Below are 19811 nucleotides of genomic sequence, written 5' to 3'. Positions count from 1 at the left end.
TTAAATGCTTTGTACTAAAGAGTAGATCTGAATTGCTACACTGATTTGATCTCAGTGGAAATCCCACCTTCCATTTTTACAAATGACCAGAGTCCAGTCCCATTATAGGCAGAAAGCGACGTTAAGGAAATAGATGACATTTTAATTCAGTATCAAATCCAAGGCCAAATCCTGAAAATTCCGGGAAGCTGACTTTAGCTAAGGTCACACAAATCTATGAAATACATAAGCTAAGATCTAAACCTAACTCAAAACCCCATGTTTCCAAACACATAGTTTGGAAGTGCTATCAGATCACAGAATGGGAAACAAAAAACCTTTTGAGTAATGTGAAGACGGAATGATGTGGCAATATTTACAGTCTCTGCATCAATATAAATGCTCAATAAATATTTACTCGACGTGAGACCACTCAAAGATTCAGGCCCGGTGCCAGATTCTCAAGCCTCCAGTGTTTAAGAAATAAAACCATCCAAGTGTGGAAGTTGTTTCCAACAGTGAACCTGAAAGGCAATAAAAGGCAAGGAGGGTTTCTGGCAAGACTTCACACAAATCAAGGATTATAAATCTATATAGTTTTATTAAGACAAAAACTGACAGTGTGGTATGAAGTTTACATTTAAACAAAGTTTTCACAGAAACCTAACACATGCCTAAAAATTTTACAGTGAAGTTCTAGATGCAGGTCTGGATGATGTCAAGAATTGATGGATCTCATGAGCCAAGACAGCATTTTGGGTATTAGTTAAGTCTTAGGATGAAAAAAGGTTTTTTTGTGTGTGTGTTTTTAAAGTGAACCACTGCCCCAGTATGAAAGCTTAATCTTCTCCTGAGACCAGGGCTGTTGAAATAATCCAACTCTTGAAGTGATTCAGTGAACTTGTGCTGTCAGTGACTAAACCCTGCCATCAATGGCTTCAGAGTCCAAAGTTCGAAAAACAGAGAGGCTCCGAGAGTTTTCTACCCTAAGAGCATGGGCCCTTCTCTTAATGCTCACGCCTCCTATGTCACCCTCTTCCCCTCCCCAAATACCTCAGCCAGTAACTTGGATGGACAAGCTATTATTTATAGCATCATAATTGGAAAAGAAAGGGTCTTCTTGTCAATTTCAAGAATTAGCACCTCTAAGACAGAATGATCTGCCTATGTATATGCTCCAATAAAAGACGTTCCCTTCTCAACCAGTTTCCATCCCTAAAATGGCAGCTTTGGTAACATCAACTGGCTTAGTCCTTTGTTGGGAAGAGCATTAAGTTCAGGCAGGGAACACCTTGGCTTGTAAGTTTCAGGCATTCACAGCTTTTAAACAGTCTCTTACAGTCCTCAATTAGATTGGCAATGACATTTTTTGAAAAGATAAAATATTCTGGACACAGAACCAAATCATTGTTCTATTCATTGTTTCACCATTTCCCCAACATGGCCCCAAATTTTAACAAAAACAATCCTACCCATCTCCCTTCCTTCCCACCCCTCCCTCCCACCCCCAAATAATACACCAGTAATAGTCAAAAACTACACACATGCTACGCTGTAAAAATGTAGTTAACACTATTGGGAAGAAGGCTGTGGGTTGCGGAGATGCTCTTTGAAGATCTACAGTATCTTTCTGCTCTCCCACACACCCATTCTGCAAGTTTTGTCCTTCATAGAAGGCCCTTTGCTTTTCTCGGCACAGTGCAGAATTGGGTTGCCTTGAAACACTTATCCTCCTTCCCTTCCACTCGGATGGGTGTGCAAACTATACAGCATGGAACGGCTTTAAAGCACTTGGGCTGCTGTAGGGCACAGAAACTATACTGGCTCTTCAAAGGACATCTTCTCAAGCCACCTCTATGGTGTCAAGACAAGTAGAACTCCTTCCCCTCCCCACTTGAACCCACAGTCAGATGTGACAGGGGCTGATACTCAGGAGAGTTAATTCTTGTCATCTTTTTTGTCATCATCCTCCGAGGGGTAGGAATGCCACGTCAGCCTTTCCTCATAGAATGATATGACAACCTGGGGGCACTTGACATTGGCTTCCTTGGCTGGGACCAGGTCAGCCTCATCAGAGTTTTTCCTGCAGAACAAAGCACAGAGAGACTTTGAGACCAGGTGCTACTGGTCTCCCAACTTGGATCATCCAAGAGATAGAGCTTTAAAAATATTAATTCCAGAAGCATAAGCTAAGGAAGGGTATTAACATGGCCCAAGCAGCATTTACTGTCAGCTTTTAGTTAAGTGACATCCTTGTAGATCTCCTGTTAAAATCCCCCTCTGGGTTATCTTTGTCAAAAGGTAGGTTATCTAACGCTACCGCTATCACAGAGTTTTTACCAACTCTGGGAAAGGCAAAAAAAGAAAGAAAGAAAAAAAGACTCTTGTATTCTGAGGGAAGGAGAGAGACTACCACACTCTTTCAAAAGCCAAATGCCAGGGGCTAAGAGCCTGTGGAGAGATCTTGGCTTTGTAATAGCTTTTCCTACCACGTTGGGTATGTTGGATAACACCGAATACCGATATGACACTGGCCAGAGCCAGTGCAGGTGGACACTTTCTTGCTGACTCATAATCACACTATTTAACATTACCAAATGCCATGCTCACAAAGATATGCCACAACGCCCAGGTGCTTTGAAATGGTTCTTCAACATGGTTGGCAGAAAATGAACTATTATTCAATTCTCTATACTCTTCTAAATTGTAAAATGTTCTCGAAATTTGAAAATCACATCCATATTACAAGGGACAAAGGACTAAGCTCCATCTCCAGGTCCCTGGGAATGTCCCAGGTAGAAGCAGTAGTATAGGGCAGGCAGCAGATATATGATAGGGTCTCTGACAAGGCATCCCTCAAAGGTTCCAGAAAACCCGCAACAGGAAAACCAAAGCTGCACAGCTGCATAAAACCAAAGAGTGAGCTGCTACGGTGTATTTCTGGACAACCGACTCAAGAGAATGGAAGGGAAAGGAGTATAACAATATGGGAACCTGAAGCAGGCTGCCCCTTGTTGACAATGACACACTCAGAAGTTAAGTTCAGTCATTTTACTGAATAGGAATATTTGCTATTTTTGGAAATGGACAAGTATCTCTACTCCCCAGGGAAATAACTTCAAAAGGAACTTGGTTTTATAATCAACAACAATCTTAATCTGTACAGTTATATTCAGCTATAATCCTTACATATAGCAGTATGTCAACCAAAAAGGTATAATCTTAAGCAATACAGAGATACTACTATAACTTAAACTGGTCAAATGCAGACAGAGAAAGTATATTCTAGTTGGACCACACAACTCTTGGAATCAATTCTTTCCCCTCCAACGCAGCACCTTAAAACAAAACCTCTTCTTCTATAAGGCAGCAACAAATCAGCTAAAAGGCCAGATGCAGTAAACATCTAGGGAATGCATAGGAAGAAGAGAGAGGTTTAGCTTGTGGTGACACAGGCTTTCTGTGGTGTTTAAGTTAGGCTCCCCGTGGCCACCTTCCAAAAAAAAGAGGAACTAGTACAGACATGAATTTCAGAGAAGGTTCTAGACTCACAAAAAGACAGAGTACCTACAACGCTGCCTTCATACGCAAAGGCTTAGAACTATTTGCTCCTAATTTATATTTTAACAACAATGACTGAGATCCACTTGAGGAGGAAAAAGTACACGAATTTTCAATAAGCAAAAAAAGCCTTCCTTTTGGACAGAGTAGGGAGATTATATAAAGTTTTGGCTTAATTACAGTTCTTAAGATTCTCAAGACAACTGTTTCCATTAAGCTGTTTCATGGAGTATTACTATCAGGTGTCTGTACTTAAGGGAGAAAAAAGAAGGCTTGCTCTATGCTCAGTATATAGGAAAGAGGTCTTGCTGCCCTCTGCTGGCTGATCCTGGAATTGTTGAATCTGCACAAATTATAAAGAATCTAACGATTAAAGAACAAAGCAAGAGCTACAGAAATTCTTTCCTAACCCAGAGAAGCTAACAGAATTTCTGAGCCTGGGGCCAGCCCAATCTTTATTAAGGAGGTGGTAGAAGGGGAGGGTAGTTCAATCACATTTCACATTTTTTCCTTTCACTTAGAAAAGTGAAATATGATTCCTCCCCATACCCTCTCCATTCTGGATTTTCGCCCACCTCCTAAAAAAATGGCCAAAGATCTGAAAATCCTAAGGGCCCCTACCTGTAAGTCATGAGTCCAGGTTGGCAGTCAGGCCGAGGGTCACTATCGAAGGACTATGCCATCTTAAAGATTTCACACTTGGGTGACTGGAATTTCGAAGGTCCAGCTCTTTTCTCTGGCATGGAACAAACGGGAGAAGAAAACAACAACCACACACAGCCACTGGCAGACTCACCATTTCATCAGGAACATGAGCTCTCCACTAGAGTCCGTAGCTCCAATAATCCTCTCCGGCTCCAAACCCCGGGCAAAGCCCCGTGGCTTTTCTGACTGCAAAAACCAGAGGGATTGAACAAATTTAACGATGTGGGACTGCTATGCAGATTGAAATTACTCCTGTTTCTCTGGTCCATGCATTCAAACTCTTTTTGCCAGTATCTCATCAATACCATGGTCACAGGCCTTTTAGAATCGTTGAACGATTATCCCATCAAGGTCTGAAGTGCTTGAGGTGTCCCCACATGTAAAAAGGGAAACCTCAGGCAAACTAAATGTTCCCAAATATTTCTTCACCCTCAAAAGACAACTTACTTTGGGCAATGGGACAACTGTAATAGCATAATCAATAAATATATTTAAAAATTTTTTAAAAAAAGACAACTTACTTTAAGGTACTGGGAATGAATTAAAATGGCTACTTCAAACCTGTAATGACTGAAACATCAAAAACAATCTACTAACAGAAATGAATTGTTCTTGAAACTTCAGACAAAATAAACGTAGATTACATGGCCTTTTGAGAATACTGAGCCCCCAAATCCTTTGTAAATATTAGCCTAAGATTCCAGAAGGACTGAGAGATGATTGCTGATATTTAAAAAGTGGTAGAGCCCGGACTGGTGTGGCTCAGTGGCGTCATACCACCTTTTGATTTGCGTCAGCCCACAAATCAAAAGGTCACCAGCTGATTCCCAGTCAGGGCACATGCCCTGGGTTTCAGGCCAGGTCCCTAGTTGGGGGCACAACTGATCGATGTTTCCCTCTCTTTCTCCCTCTCTTCTCTCTCTAAAAACAAATTTAAAAAACCTACAATCTGTTTTTCTTTTAAAGCAGTAGAACAAAAGTGCTAAAATTATCTGCCTTCAGCCTCTTTGACAGCAGTAAAAATTCTGGCTAGTAACAATTCTTCCTCCCACCCTTACCTCTTCTTTCTTCTTCTTTGGTTTGCTCTCCTCTCCTTTATCTTCAGAATCAGAGTCGGCTTTGCGTTTGCCTCCTTCTGATTTATCTGTCTCATGTGCTGTTTTCTGTGACTGGAGAAACTCAGCAATGAGGTCGGGGCAATCCAGGTTCTCTTCTGGCTCCCACGTATTGTCCTCACTGAAATGAGAGGGCACAGTGAGTCACTTTCCACTCAAAGTTAGCATACTCATACAAAGGAGATGCACAAAAGGACAAAAGCTGGTGTCCTTGGAAAAGAGAAGCTGACAATGAATGACTAGGCTTTGCCCAAGACCAAACACTGGGCAAAGTTCAAACCTCTTGGTGGGATGGGGGAGCTTTTCAATACAAATTTAAAGTCTAAAAAGTTGCCTCTTTCAAAGGAAAATTACTTTCTCTTTGCAAATTTGGATCAGTCTAAAGTCACATGCAAAACTGCTTCTCCGAAATCACTGTCCTGTATTACAACACTTTGTACATATAGATCATTTTCAGTTAGACGATAAGCCATGAAGGCCAGGCCTGAATCACACTGTAGCCACTGGAGCACCCTAGGCCTGACACATTACTAGATTCCTAAGAAACAGCTGGTGACTAAATGAATGGATTTCCCCAGGTCAGTGAACTTACTCTGAGAACCCCTTCCACTTGAGGAGGTACTCCACTTTGCCCTTTACCACTCGACGGTCGAGAACTTTTTCCACCACATATTCCTCTTCCTCCTCTTCTAGCACCTCCTCCACTTTCTTCTTGTTTTGTTTTTTCCCCATAGTGCCCGCCAGCTTTCTAGTATAAAGGGTGACGCTGCTAAAATATAAAATAAATAAAAATAAAAAGGGCATAAAAATAAGGGCATACTCTTGTTGGTTAGGTGAATATATGGATGGTAAGAAAAGTAGGGACATCACAGATGACTCTAATACTGTGCATTGTTTGTTTAAATGCTATGCCTATCCATCTTCAATACACACAGAAATTCTCTGATATACTCACTTAGAAAGCCAGTTCATAAAACAGCCCTAACTAATCTCACAGCAAAACTTCTTTATTCTTGCATAGCCACTTAAAACTTTTACATGTATTCTAAGTTAAAAAGCTGCCAATAGCCCTTTTACTCTAAAGCACGATATCTAAAATATTATGTTGGATTGAAAGAAAATCCTCCTAAAAATAATGTACCATATTTTTTGGACCATAAGATACACCTAGGTTGTAGAGAAGGAAAATAGGAAAAAAAAATTCTGAAGCAAAATATGTGATAAAATATTTAATAACCTAAATAACATAATATTTCACCGATATAAATGTAAGCTACATTCAGACTATAAGCAGCACCCCCATTTTCCTCCCAAATTTGGGGAGGAAGTGTCTTATAGTCCAAAAAATACGGTATATATTTCAAATACACACACACACACACACATTTAAAAACCTGCTGATCCATACTTCCTCCTATTCTGTTTTCCATTTCATTACAGTACCAGACTTGACTTTTTACTGTGGGAAGTACCGTGTTCTATTTATTGAACATCTAGTTTAATTTTCTCTTGGAATGCCTATAACCCATTCTTCCATAATGTTAAAAGATATTCTCCTTTAGAAAATAATTTTTTAAATTTACTGACTTAGAATTAGGTGCCCTGGCTGGTGTGGCTCAGTGGATTTAGTGCTGGCCTGAAAACCAAGGGGTTGTCGATTTGATCCCCAATGGGGATATATGCCTGGGTTGCAGGCCAGGTGTGTGTGGGGGCGGGGGAGGTGTGCACGACAGGCAACCACACATTTATGTTTCTCTCCCTCCTTTCCCCTCTCTAAAAACAAGTAGAGAGGAATTGGGGGTCTGGAGGGAGAAAAAAAACAATGACTCATTCCACTTATTTATGTATTCACTGCTTGATTCTTCTATGTGACCTGATTGGGGATCAAACCCACAACCTTCGCAAATGGGACAACCCACTAAACCACCAAGCTACCTGGCCAGGGCAAAACCCTCTTCTTTTGAGTCCCCTTAAGGTTCTTTATGCAGTCTTTTCTGAATGCCACCATTAATTTACAATTCACCAAGGTTCTTGTTAACATACAACTCTGACTGCTGGTAGGCTTAATGCCTTATGTTTACCAATTTGTGTCAGTAGGTGGCACCATAAGATACCAACACAACTGAAGTTATCTACAAAATTGGCCAAAATGTACAAATTGATAATCAGTTGCCCAGAATGTGACAGAAAGTATTAAGAGGATGGCAGATGATCCAAACAAGAAAGGAGTTACTACCATGTCTGAATTTAGGTCAAAGCCAATTAATGGGGTCAGACTCATAGATGGAGAGTGGGACGACAGCAGTGAGGGGGTGGGGAAGTTAGTGGGTAGAGGGGTTGAGGAAAAAGGACTCATGGACATGGACAACAGTGGTGATTGCTGGGGCAGGGAGGGTGTATAAGGGAACTAAAAGGTAACAAAAAATATACAATAAAATTTTTTTTTAAAAGACTGCCAATTTGGGATTAAAGTGATTGTTCTCGCATCCTTGCGAAAAGGAGTCTAACTTAGTAGAAACTCTTCAAAATACTTTAAACTGGACTGTATAGATAGAATGTATTTTAGAAATAGTCTACCTATAGACTATATGAATATAGCAAAAAATGAAATGTAACAAACTTCACAAAAGTCAGGACTGTCACTATGAATCAGTTATAGTATTACAGACGCTTAGGCTTACACTCAGCTATATCTCCATGTCTGCAAAAAGGAGAAATGCCGACTTAATGAAAGAACAAACATGTTTGGCTATTAGAAAATTCTAGACATTGCTGGATACTAGAGATTCAGTAGAGTAAGAAATGGTCCCTGCTTTCCTGGAGTTTAATGTCTGTTTAGAAAAAATGCAGACATTTCTCCCACTAAACTACTCTGCAGAGTGACAAAACAATGTTCTGAGATGCTTTTAACGTGGCCTACGGCAATACCCAAGCTACCCCCACCCCTCCAGAACACAAATCAATGAGTATCTTTTCAACACTCTTCCTCTCCATTTGCATACTGAAGACATTCCTGCCCCTCCCCAAATCCTCTACCTTCTAGAGAAAGTGCCAGGAGTCTTCCTTTCCTTCAGTTCCTGAACAGACTAAGCACTAGATCGAATGCAATCTCTGACTAACTTCATCATGCCTCTGATTCAGAGGCTGTGCTTCCAAAGGGAGATGCTTTCAGGTTTCCAAATTCTGATCGCCGTATGATGTGTTATTTTATGAGTAAAGAAAAATCTCACTTTCCTGCAGTAGTGTATTTCCCCCAAGGACAAGTGCTATTATTCCTTGGTTGCTTCTTTTCCCTGGGGGTTGAAGGGGTGGCAAGATTCATGGTCAGGCTTTGGTTTAAAAAAATGCAGAAAAAAATAAACTGTCGATCATTTTTAGATAACAAAGGGCTATACAACCTCCTACATTAATTTGTACTTAAAAATTGTAAGACATTCCCCTTCTCAATAGACGGAAGGAAAACAATGGGTTACAGATGATCCAAAAATAGTAACTGTCCCCTAATAACCCTTATTATGGCTTCAAAATTCAGAGCTATTTAAGGCTTAGTGTTATCTACACTGATAGCTTTAATTGTCTTACAAAAAGAAACAGCACTTCATTTATATGGTAAAGGAAGGAAACTAGATTTCGGGTGCGGAGCACACAATACAGTATAGAGATGTGGATTTACAATCTTGCACACCTAAAATTTATGTAATGTTATTAACCAATGTTACCCCAATACACTTAATTTAAAAAATAATAAGATCTATCCCGAAAAAGAAAAAGAAATAGCATTGAACACTGCCCATCTGATGTATGACCCAAAACGGTCAGGACAGCTTCTGACTCATCTCCAGCTCCTGCAGGCCTCTGCTCCGCTTATCATTGCATGCCCCAAGGAGGAGCAGTCATAGAAAAGAATAAAAAAAAAATCTTTTAGGTTAAGTAAAGTAAATCACCCCAATAGGGAAAAAGACCTCTTGGTTTAGCTTAAATCAGTGTCCTAAGAACAACTGAAATAAGAAGTAAAGAAATGCAGAAATCAGACTCTTGACTTCTCTCTGAACTTTCTTAACTGGCTCATCCCAGCATCTGCCTCCAGAGACCGGATTCTTCTTTATATTGGAGATTCTCGGCCAGGCTACCCAATGTGAGTTTTTTCCCCCTTATTTATAGGTACTTCTCCAGGGTCCTGAATAAGCTGTTTTCAAAACCAATAGAGAAGTAGACTAAATATGCAACCCATTCTTCCTGTAGAATCTAGTATCTTCAGAAGAGCCAGGAGCCCCCTTTAAATATTATGATGGGCCAATTATTCTCCTACAGTCTCCAAATGGGTTATTTCAAGAGAAACTGCCTCTACCTGAAGATGGCAGTCTCTAAACACCAGCAGAGAGATCCAGAAGGAGAGCTCTCAGTTGGAATTGCTTGGCAAGGAAACTTCAAAGTAACGCAGATCAGTGTAGCAGCATAATGGAAAACTGCCTTTGGCCAACACTATTTGCCACTCTCCCCAAGCATCCTGGCAACCAAATTATGGTATCGAAAGTGCCATTTTCTTTGTTTTTTAAGGTTTTATTTATTTATTTTTAGAGAGAGAAGGGAGGAAGAGAGGGAGATAAACATCAATGTGTGAGAGAAATGTCAATTGGTTGCCTCTCCCACCCCCAACGCCCAACGGTGGAGTGGGTGCAGAAGGGGAGAGGGTGGGGCGGGGGCACCGAGCCTGTAACCCAGGCTTGTGCCCTGACAGGGATTTGAATCCTGCAATCAGTTCACAGGCCAGCGCTCAACCTACTGAACCATACCACCCAGGGCAAAAGTGCCATAATTTTTAAAGGGTCAAAATATATGAAAGAATGTCACAAGAGGTGTTCACAAGGGTAAATAATTTAGATTAACTTAGAAATTTTAATCCTTGGACAAGTCTTCTCAAAGCTTAGGAAGTTGCAGACAAAAAATCTAGTTAAGCCCTGCCTGGGTAGGTAGATTAGTTGGTTGTAGCATCATTCCACCCCAAGGTTGCGTATTTATGAAAGCATAATAAGTGGAACAACAAATTGAGTTTCTCCATTACTCCCTTTCTCTAAAATCAATAAATAAAAATTAAAAACAAAAAAATCTAGTTAAATAAGATGCTATAACTTTGACCTAAATATTTACTGGGTCTGCCATATTTTAAGATGCCTAGAAAAACAATACTTTACATTTGTATTGCACTTTACAGTTTATAAAGTGCGACTACACATCTTATTTGATCCTAAAACAGAAACCACCCTGAGAAACAAGCCATTCAAATGTTATTGATACCTCATAGATAACAGAAGAGACTTACATAAAATAAAATCGTCATCTAAGGTCACACAATTAACCAAGAGCATACATTTCAGTAAGGACATCTCCTAGCAAAGCTGGGCTAAGTGGCCCTACTGCACACACAGAATTAGTAGCTGGCTACACAGGGAGCATTCCCTCAGGCTGTACAAGGAAAGGACAGAGAGGGCTCTTGAGATGCATATTCGGTGCAATGTGGTCAGTAAATAAGGAAATAACTGACAATGATTTTCTTTCAGGAAAGACCTTGGGAGATATCCCTGTTTAAAAAAACAAAAACAGTGATTTTTAATTGGTTACTGGAATATGAAGGTATTCATTGTTAATTAAATCAGCAAGCAGTAAAAAAGCTTTTGTTTTTAGAGCCCAGAAGGCTTTGGAGTCTTTTAAATTGACAAATGCTACAAGGGGCAGAATTTTTGAAGTTAAACTTGCAAGTAGTCTGGAGAGACAACTACTGAGAAAAATGCCAACTTAAAGAAACCAAAATACATCTATAGTGTCCCAGTGAATCCAGGAATGGTATAAATCTGGAGCAAGAGTCATGAACTTATAGCTCTTTTTTAAAAATTTACTTTAGGTCTGATGAGTGTGGCTCAGTTGATTGGGCATCTTTGTTACCAGTTCAGTTCCTGTTCGGGGCACATGCCTAGGTTACAAGTTCAGTCCCTGGATGGAGAGGTGCAAAAAAAAATAATAATAAAATAAAATAAAATTGATTTTAGAGAGAGAGGAAGACAGGGAGCGAAGAGGGTAGTTTCTTCTCCATGCCCTCCCGGAGGGTGGGTCCTACAACCTTGGTGTGTCAGGATGATACTCTGTCCAAACTGAGCTAGCTGTCCAGGGCCTCAGAGCTCTTCTAAGAGAAGGGGAGAAAGGACTGTTGCAATCCTCTTCACATACCCTTCACTCCTGAAGTTAGGAGATAGGAAATGGGAAGGAGGGGCAATGCTACTTGAAGGCAGAGGCAGTAAAGTATCAGACACAAGATTAGGCATTTTATTTTGGGTGGTTGTTACTGTGAAAGGGTATGAGAAAAGACCTGGGAAGATAATGTGGACATAGGCCCCTGATCCATCAGATACATGAATTATAAAGGGCCACCCCAGGAATATCCATACTGATTCCTTGCCAGCTACAGACCTCTGAAACCAAACCAGTAGTAGGGCTTTTAGCTAAGCACTAAGGTGACATATTCAGAATGTTAGTCAGGTGAGGCGACTTATCTTTACTAAGAAAAGATTCACAGTAAAGCAGACCTTGAGTAAATAACTTTCACCTATAACAGCATCAGAATCACCTATGGAGTTTAAAAATACAAATGCTAAGATCCAATGAATAAGAAAGTAGAGTGTATTATTTTTAAATTGTTTTCCTTTTTCTTTTAAAAGATTTTATTTATTTATTTATTTTTAGGGAGAGGGGAAGGGAGGGAGAAAGAGACAGAGAGAAACATCAATGTGTGGTTGCCTCTCAAGTGCCCCCCCCCCACCTGACCTGCAACCAAGGCATGTGCCCTGACTGGGAATCGAACCTACGACCCTTTGGTTTACAGGCCCATGCTCAATCCACTGAGCTACAGCAGCCAGGGCTTTAAATTGTTTTTCTAATTATGATATAATACATGTATTCACATTCAATTACAAAAATACTGAATGAAGGAAATCAAAGTTCCCTGGCTCAAAATCTGTCAAAGCTTGTTTTTGTTCTTTTATATATAAACTAACACAGATATACATTTGTGAAAATAGATATTACAGTCCTACAACTTGCCTTTTTATGTAATATACTTTTCCATTGTTCCATAAAAGATATATATTCCTAACACCTGCACAGAAGTCCATACTGTATGGACATGCTATACTCTAACCATTGACCTGGTGATAGAAATTGGGGTTTTTTCCAATTTTTCATTATTGCAAACAATGTTGCTTTGACCATGCCATCTGAATCTTTAAAGTCTCCTTAGGTGGCCTGATGCACATTCTTGGATAAAAGCCACTGCTGTAACAGGACTGGCAGGAACTACCTTCTTCAGGTGAATTTACACAATTATTGCAGATATAAATCAATTCTCATAGTTAGCTAAAAGGCAAGTGAACATTTTACTTTCTCCATAAAATTTAGAATAAGGCTAGAGCAAAAAAAAAAACCAAACAATTGATGTTCTTGAAAACAAAAATCTTCTCCTATCACATTCAACATCATTTAATCTTAGATATTTTCGCATTTACAATGAAACTGAAAGAGTACTGCTTCAAGTATCCTCATAGTTTCTTTTGCCAGAAGAAAGCTAGTATGAGCACCAGAAGCATATCTCTCCCTTCCCTGACTCCTCACAACAACTTTAAGTCAATAGATAATTAAATATATGTACCACATAACTCAGTTTCCTCATCTATAAAATAGGTGTTAACAACCTTCATGGGATTCCTTTGAGATGAGCTTTTATGACCTTCTGGCATTAATTGTCTATTTATACACTTGCACCTGCAGCCTACTTCATTAGATTATTTACTGTTTTAAGCTTAGGGATAGCTCTCTGAAACCCAGTGCATTAGGAGCTCAAAGGGCAGCTTGGGTTAGTTAGAGCGTCATCCTGATACGCCAAGTGTGCAGGTTTGACCCCTGGTCAGGGCACATACAAAAGTCAACCAATGAGTGCATAAATAAATGGAATAAATCGATGTCTCTCTCTCTCTCAAATTAAAAACACACATGCACAAAACTCAGTGAGAAAACACCTTTTCTGTTCTATGTATCTGGCAGAAATTCAGAGCTAGCTTTTTCTAAGAGCAGAGCAGCTCCAGAACAAACTCAAGAAGGACTCAGGTGTGGTTGGTATAAGCCAATAATTACAAAGCAGAGAAACCAAGATATCATTTCTGGAAGACTGAGACAGAAGAGCTGCCAGAAACTAAGAAATCACATTTGATATACCTAAAGGGCAGGATTTTCTTGTGCTCTTCCTTTTATCTGGCCCAGGCAGGAAAATAAAGTAACAAAACTCTTATAGTAAATGGCAAAAGGAATATAGCTTCCTATGAAGACAGATAAGACAAATGAGAAAAATAAATTTTGGATACAATGGAAAATTTCAATAAAATAAATTTGCAAAACGAATTTTAAGATCTCTGAAGACCTCTGTCAAAAGTCAAACAGTTTTGATGATCCATATGGTAAAGAAGCTCTTTAATAAACTTCAGAGGTTAGGACTTCAGGCTCAGATTTTACATATATACTTTTAAAAAAGCTAGTAACAATTAAATGAACAATGGTCTTTTTAAGAGTTCATATAGCTTTACTGAGTTCAAGACAAAATCATGACAATCACCCTTGATTTCTCACCCATCCTTCCATGGATCTAGTCTCTTACTAAATCCTATTGATTTTGTATCTTAAATATCTTTCAGTTCAGACATTTTTCTAGTCCCACTACTATCATCCTGTTCCAAGTTACCATCACCTCTTGCCTGGATGACTCCTAATTCAATTCATTCTCAACACTAGACACTGATTTAAAAATGCAGATCTCACCCTGGCTGGTGTGGCTCAGTGGACTGAGTGCCAGCCTGTGAACCAAAGGGTTGCTGGTTCAATTCCCAGTCAGGGCACATGCCTGGGTTGTGGACCAGGCCCCCAGTGGAGGGTGTGCAAGAGGCAACCACACACTGAAACAAACAAAAAAATTAAAAATGAAAATGCAGATCTCTTACTAATATCTGTGAACATTTGAGCTGAAGACTACTGCACCTAACCTATTAATCACAATCACCTTGCCTTTTGCACCAGTCTTTACTTGACCAATTTTTCCTTAGCTGAAATGCCACTGCCAGAAGCTTCCCTGAAGCCCCAGCCTAGGTTTGGGTTAACTCTTCCTATGAACCTGTTCCTATAGTATTCACTCATTTAACAGTTACCTATCAGGCACCTAGTATGTGACTGGGGCTAAAATATAGGGTGAATATGACAGGCAAAATCCCTGGTCTCTTAGAATTTATATATATATAAAGATTTCATTTATTTAATTTTTAGAGAGGGAAAAGGAGGGAGAAAGGGAGGGAGAGAAACATCAATGTGTGGTTGCCTCTCATGCACCCCCTACTAGGGACCTGGCCTGCAAAGCAGGCTCACGCCCAGACTGGGAATCAAACTGGCGACCCTTTGGTTTGCAGGCTGGTGCTCAATCCACTCAGCCATGCTAGCCAGGCAATAGGTAAAATCTTTTTAAAAAGTGAGTTAAAAAATTCTTAAAAAAAAAAAAACAGCAACAAAAAAACCCCAAATCAAGCTCTGGCGGGGATGGCTCAGTTGGTTGGCGCATCCTCCCATAAACCAAAAATGCTCTCAGGTTCAATTCCTGGTAGGGCATGTGCCCAGGTTGCGGGTTTGGTCCCTGGTCTAGGCGTGAAGGAGGCAACCAGGCAACCGATTGATGTTTCTCTCTCGCATCAATGTTTCTCTTCCTGTCCTTCCTCTCCCTCTAAAATCAATAAGCATGTCCTCGAGTGAGGATTTTAATTAAAAAAAATACATCAAGTCAATAAACATTTACTAAGAACCTGGGTGGAATATAGGGTGACTAAGTACTAGTCACCCTGGCTAGTGCATGCCAAGTCCACAACACAAGGAACCCTCAGACCCAGGCAAACGGAGCTGTCTGGTCAGGCTAGTGGGATATGAGGACACACAGGTACAAACTTTGGAGAATCCCTCAGGGGTAAGTGATAATAACATAACAATAACTATCACTGATTGAATACTTACCACTTAACGCACATAAAGGCACTTAATTCAATCCTTGTAACAACTCCTCTAAGTCCATTTCACAAATATGGAAATGGAGGCTTACTAAAGTAAAGAAAATTTCCCAAAGTCCCCCAACAGTAAGACAGAGCCAGGACTGAAAGGTAACACATAAAAAGGTAAAAAAGTTGAAGTTCCTTTCAGCAGGAGAAAGGACAAGTGTATGTAATAATTAACAAAAGAAGTATCCTCAATAATAAGTAACCACAAAAGCACTACAGGACTTGGAGGAATAAATGGCTAGGGTAATTAGGGAAGGTTTTGAAAGTTGGGACCGCAGCCAAACTCCAAGAGCATTTATTTGAAAAGGTGGACTGGAGGAAGGCAATTTGGCTCAAGGAACTGCTGTGAACAAACGCAATGAGGCTTGTCTGAGGTAGATGGTGTGTGAACGAGTTTGGGCGGGATGAGACTGAATAGGAAGGTGGTAGGTAACTGCTACAAAATTTTCTCCAAGGCCTCTTCCTCCTTAAAGTCCAAAGTCCAAACTCCACAATGTTTGAACACCTAACACCCTTTGGTTCCTACCATTCTATACTCCTACTCCCCTCACAAATCCTACACTGCAGTCAAAACAGAAAGCTATCGCCTGAACGTAGGTTGCACGTTCCTCTGCGATGGCCGTGCTCGTCATTTAGAAGTGTGCTCCTGTCCAAGACTAGCACTCAAAACCCTACCCACCCTTCCAGACCCAGCTGACATGCTACTTCTTCCATAAAGCCCACGCAATCGAGCCAAATATCGTTTCAGTTTTCCTTGCAGTTCGCAAAGCATTCTGTTTCTATTTTCACTCAAAGGTAGGTCTGGCCCTGTGAAAGGTGTTGAACCCTACATGGGCAATAAGGATGAATGCCTCGGACTCGGATCACCAGGGAGTAAAAGTCCAAAGCTGTCAGCTTTTTAGGGAATGAGCAACAAGATAAATCTGACCTACAAACCCTAAATGGAAAACAAGGAAGAAGCACCTTTGCTGAGCACTGGCAACTCCATACCCGTCATCAAAAGGCAGGTGAAGGCACGTGTAGTATATTTTTGTAGTCCTCCTAGTTCATGTTGCTAAATGCTTTCAGTGTGTTAGGTGTGGGTGTTTGTGAGGCAAATGCTTTCCAAATGGAAAACTTTACTGAGCAGAAAGCAAGAACTTGTGCCACATACCCAGTGACCAGGTGTTTCACTTTAAAGGAATCCCTGCCTTCAAATTCCAGGATCTAGGACTAAAGTACTGGTGTGTGAATAAAACTAGAATACTATCTGAGATGTGTCCAAAAACTTTGCCAACCTCGTCCCAGTATGTTGACATGGATGAAACTATAGATTTGGGATGAGAGACCATGGTTATATATGAAGCAAATCTTTTAGTTTAAGGTGAAATAAAAATGACCAGAATTACGACTAAGTTGAGGTTAAAAGCAGAGACCAAAGCATTCACAGATCACACAACAAAACCGGATTACTGACATTAGTCTCTCAAATACCACAGTTCTATCAGGCCTTCAATGTGTTAGCTACTATCAAAGGGAAAGGCACAATTTCACAGACAAATTACGTTACCCCTTCTGGTCAGCAAATCACGAAGACCAAAGGTAGGAAAGATTTAACACAAGTTATTAAATTCAAATACAGAGAGAATCTGAATTTTGTCCATATTTGAAAATCTTCTCTAGGTAACCTTAGAAAAGCTATTCAATTTTCCAATAGACTTTGCTACTGGGAAATACTTATTTAGCTACACAAAGGACACAGAAGATTTTTCAAATACTTTTGAAACAGAAAATATTCAAACTACATACCTTGCTTTTGAAACCTAGAACCTGGGGCTTTTCCTAGTCCTTGCCTAAGGTACTTGAAGTTGTTATCTGCACTATCTGCATACCGCTTCTGCATTTAATGCCAAGGTGTACATGAAAAACCGAGGTTATGACAAGCAACAGTTTTCCTCTGCCATAGGTCGTACATTGAAGGCACGCAAACTGATTACATAATTAATTGCATGCTAATTCATCCTGCTGACTAACACGTGGAATTCTCAGAAAGGATCCCAACACCCTAGCCATTCACTCAACAATTTAAACTGCTTACCATATGCCAGACACTTGGATGAACAAGAGGCATGGCCCCATCGTATGTAAGCCCATAAACTAGCTGTTAGCATTTTATTCCAAAAACTCTTCAGAAAAATAACCTATGAAGTGAAAAATATATCAAGTCTAATGCAAAATCTGTTAAGACCTTCAGAGGGTTAGAAATGGGAAAATCAGAAATGACTGAAGACCCTTAACTGCCCTAAAGTTTTATTAAGGGGCAACTGATCCCAACAAGGCGCCCTGCAATCATACCACTTTCTGTGTACTCGTCTGCAAGCGCCACGAGAGAACACAAGCACTGCTTTCTCAGGTGTATTCATGCATCTTTTCCAAAACCACGGGCCTTTTAGAACTATTTCAAACTGCTGACATGATTCTTAACATAACCGAGGAAGCTATTTACTCTGGGCCAGAGGTTGTAGTGTATTTGGTCTTTTAGTCAACTCCAGTTTAATCGATTTAAACCAACATATATCTGAATATAACACAAATTCGTGAAAAACCTCCATATGAAGTTTTGAAAAAGGAGTAAGTAGTGGTCACTTCGTATTCAAATTTTTCTACCAGAGAAAGGTGGGACAAAAAACTGAAGAGCCCAAGAGGGAAAAGAAAAAATGTCACCATTTAATGAACTTTTTCCTCTTTGTCTCCCAATTTCCCACATTTCTCAAAATCTAACTTAATTCCTTAAATATTAACTCATCTACACATTTCTACAACTTAACAATCCCAGATAAAAATATACGAAACTAACTCTGAATCAAAGCAGGAGCTGAACTTGGACTTTTCAACTTCCTGAAGGAGGCACGGAGTGAAGGGAGTAGCAAACCTGCAAAGGGGAAGAGAGCGTGGACCATCCTTGCTTTACACATTATTTTTGCAGCCTCCCCACTGTTTAAGGACCCTCGGGAATGAAGGGCAGCCAGGTTCCCCCTTTTATCTTCACCTTACACAAAATGTTTAAGGACTCTCGGAACGTCCCGCTCCGTCTACACGAACAGCTCTCTCCTCCTCTAGAGCCAAGCCAGGCAAGTAACTGCTTCTCCTTCTACCCCCTCCGCAATGTATGAAACAGGTCTCCCCCAGAAGCGCACCTTGGGCTGCCCAGCACCCTCTTACTACAACTTACTCGAAGTTACTTCTCCCTAGCCTTGCAAGCAAAATTCCTGAGAGCCCCGACCAGACACCAAATTCTCAGGTTACACGTCTGCACCTCCGTCTCGAAGTTGCGAGCCCTCCCCACCCCTGTCCCGGCACCAAGCCTGCCCAGCCAGTCCCCTGCCCGACCCACAGTCAGGACTTTCCACTCCAGCCCACTCGCGCAGCCGCCCACCCGACGCAAACAGCAGTATCCGAGTCAGCCCCGGCCGCGAATGAGCGCCCCGCCAGGGCTAGGCCCACCCCGAATCGCTACAACGTCCTCCTCTGGATACACCGCCCCGCCCTCTCCATCCTTCTGGCGCGCGGCGGGAAGCGGGGCGCGGGGAGGGCGCGGGACCCGCTCGCAGCCTCCGCGGCGGGCCGGCGGGCGGCCCCCCGCCCGGGCTCCCGCCGCCGCCCGCCCGCCTCCCTCAGAACCCCCTCCCGCCGTTCCCCCGCCTCTGGCAGACTCTTCACCTCAGAGCAGCGCCCGAGAGCAGGAGAGGAATCGGTGCCGCGCTCCAGGCAGGTCGCGTCGGGCGGGCCGGAGGACTGGCGCGCCTAAGAGCAACAGGCCGGCTGCGGCAACCAAGCCCCTCACTGAAGCGGCGTCCCGCAGGCCCCGGCCAACGGCCCTCCCCTCTGCCGAACAAAAGAGCTTCGCACTCTGCGCGGCCCGCCGCCCGCTCTGCGCAGGTGCGACGACCTGTCGCACTGCTTTATGGGACTCGGAGTCCATTAGGGACTACAAGATCCGATGTGCTGCGCGCGTCGGACGCCACGCACTGTTCCAGAGAATTTCATGGAGTTTCAAGTTTTTAAACTGCGAAGTGGTTGGGGAGTGTAGTTTAGAACGTCGTTCCCGAGGAAATTAGAACGTGTGCTTTTACAAGCGAGTCCATTGATGCTTGGTCCTAAAAATCAACTACTTCTGGACAGAAATTCACATTCTTGGCGTTTTTGAATCTTACCAGGTTTCCCACCAGAACTTCACAAAATCTCCAGTATCTCTGAAATCCTTAATTTCTTCTTCCTCAGATCTCTGTCAGGCTCCTACTTCTCAGCGTTTGGATTACTTACCCTTCGCGGCCTTCCCTGACCC

At 41.5% G+C, this 19811-nt stretch overlaps 1 protein-coding gene across 4 annotated transcripts; it reads right to left on the bottom strand.

Annotated features, from left to right (window-relative positions):
* Window positions 1–339: 339 nt before the first annotated feature.
* On the bottom strand, window positions 340–19396 carry LOC128780101 (chromobox protein homolog 1). 4 transcript variants are annotated; one of them, XM_053917834.1, is made up of 6 exons: window positions 19187–19389; window positions 5953–6129; window positions 5304–5481; window positions 4337–4431; window positions 4162–4247; window positions 1993–2062 (listed from the first exon to the last, which is right to left on the bottom strand). In XM_053917834.1, exons 2-5 carry the CDS (start codon window positions 6090–6092, stop codon window positions 4169–4171), a joined length of 492 nt encoding a protein of 163 aa, XP_053773809.1. In that variant the 5' UTR covers window positions 6093–6129; window positions 19187–19389; the 3' UTR covers window positions 1993–2062; window positions 4162–4168. The 4 variants fall into 4 exon arrangements, with proteins under 4 accessions (XP_053773808.1, XP_053773806.1, XP_053773807.1 ...); XM_053917833.2 differs by lacking the exons at window positions 1993–2062; window positions 4162–4247 and adding an exon at window positions 340–503; XM_053917831.1 differs by lacking the exon at window positions 4162–4247 and having other exon boundaries at window positions 554–2062; window positions 19187–19396.
* Between the last annotated feature and the right edge of the window lie 415 nt (window positions 19397–19811).

Source organism: Desmodus rotundus, unplaced genomic scaffold (assembly GCF_022682495.2).
Source record: "Desmodus rotundus isolate HL8 unplaced genomic scaffold, HLdesRot8A.1 manual_scaffold_339, whole genome shotgun sequence".
Lineage (NCBI taxonomy): Eukaryota > Metazoa > Chordata > Mammalia > Chiroptera > Phyllostomidae > Desmodus > Desmodus rotundus.
Note: the sequence above shows the minus strand (reverse complement) of the source record. Positions and strands in the feature narration are given on the sequence as shown.

Coding starts and splice junctions, on each gene's coding strand:
- LOC128780101 (XM_053917831.1), bottom strand. CDS start 6,092: ATGGGGAAAAAACAAAACAAGAAGAAAGTGGAGGAGGTGCTAGAAGAG. Junction 5,482..5,952: donor AAGTGGAAGGGGTTCTCAGA/GTAAGTTCACTG, acceptor CTCTCATTTCAG/TGAGGACAATACGTGGGAGC. Junction 4,432..5,303: donor CAAAGAAGAAGAAAGAAGAG/GTAAGGGTGGGA, acceptor TGGTTTTTGCAG/TCAGAAAAGCCACGGGGCTT.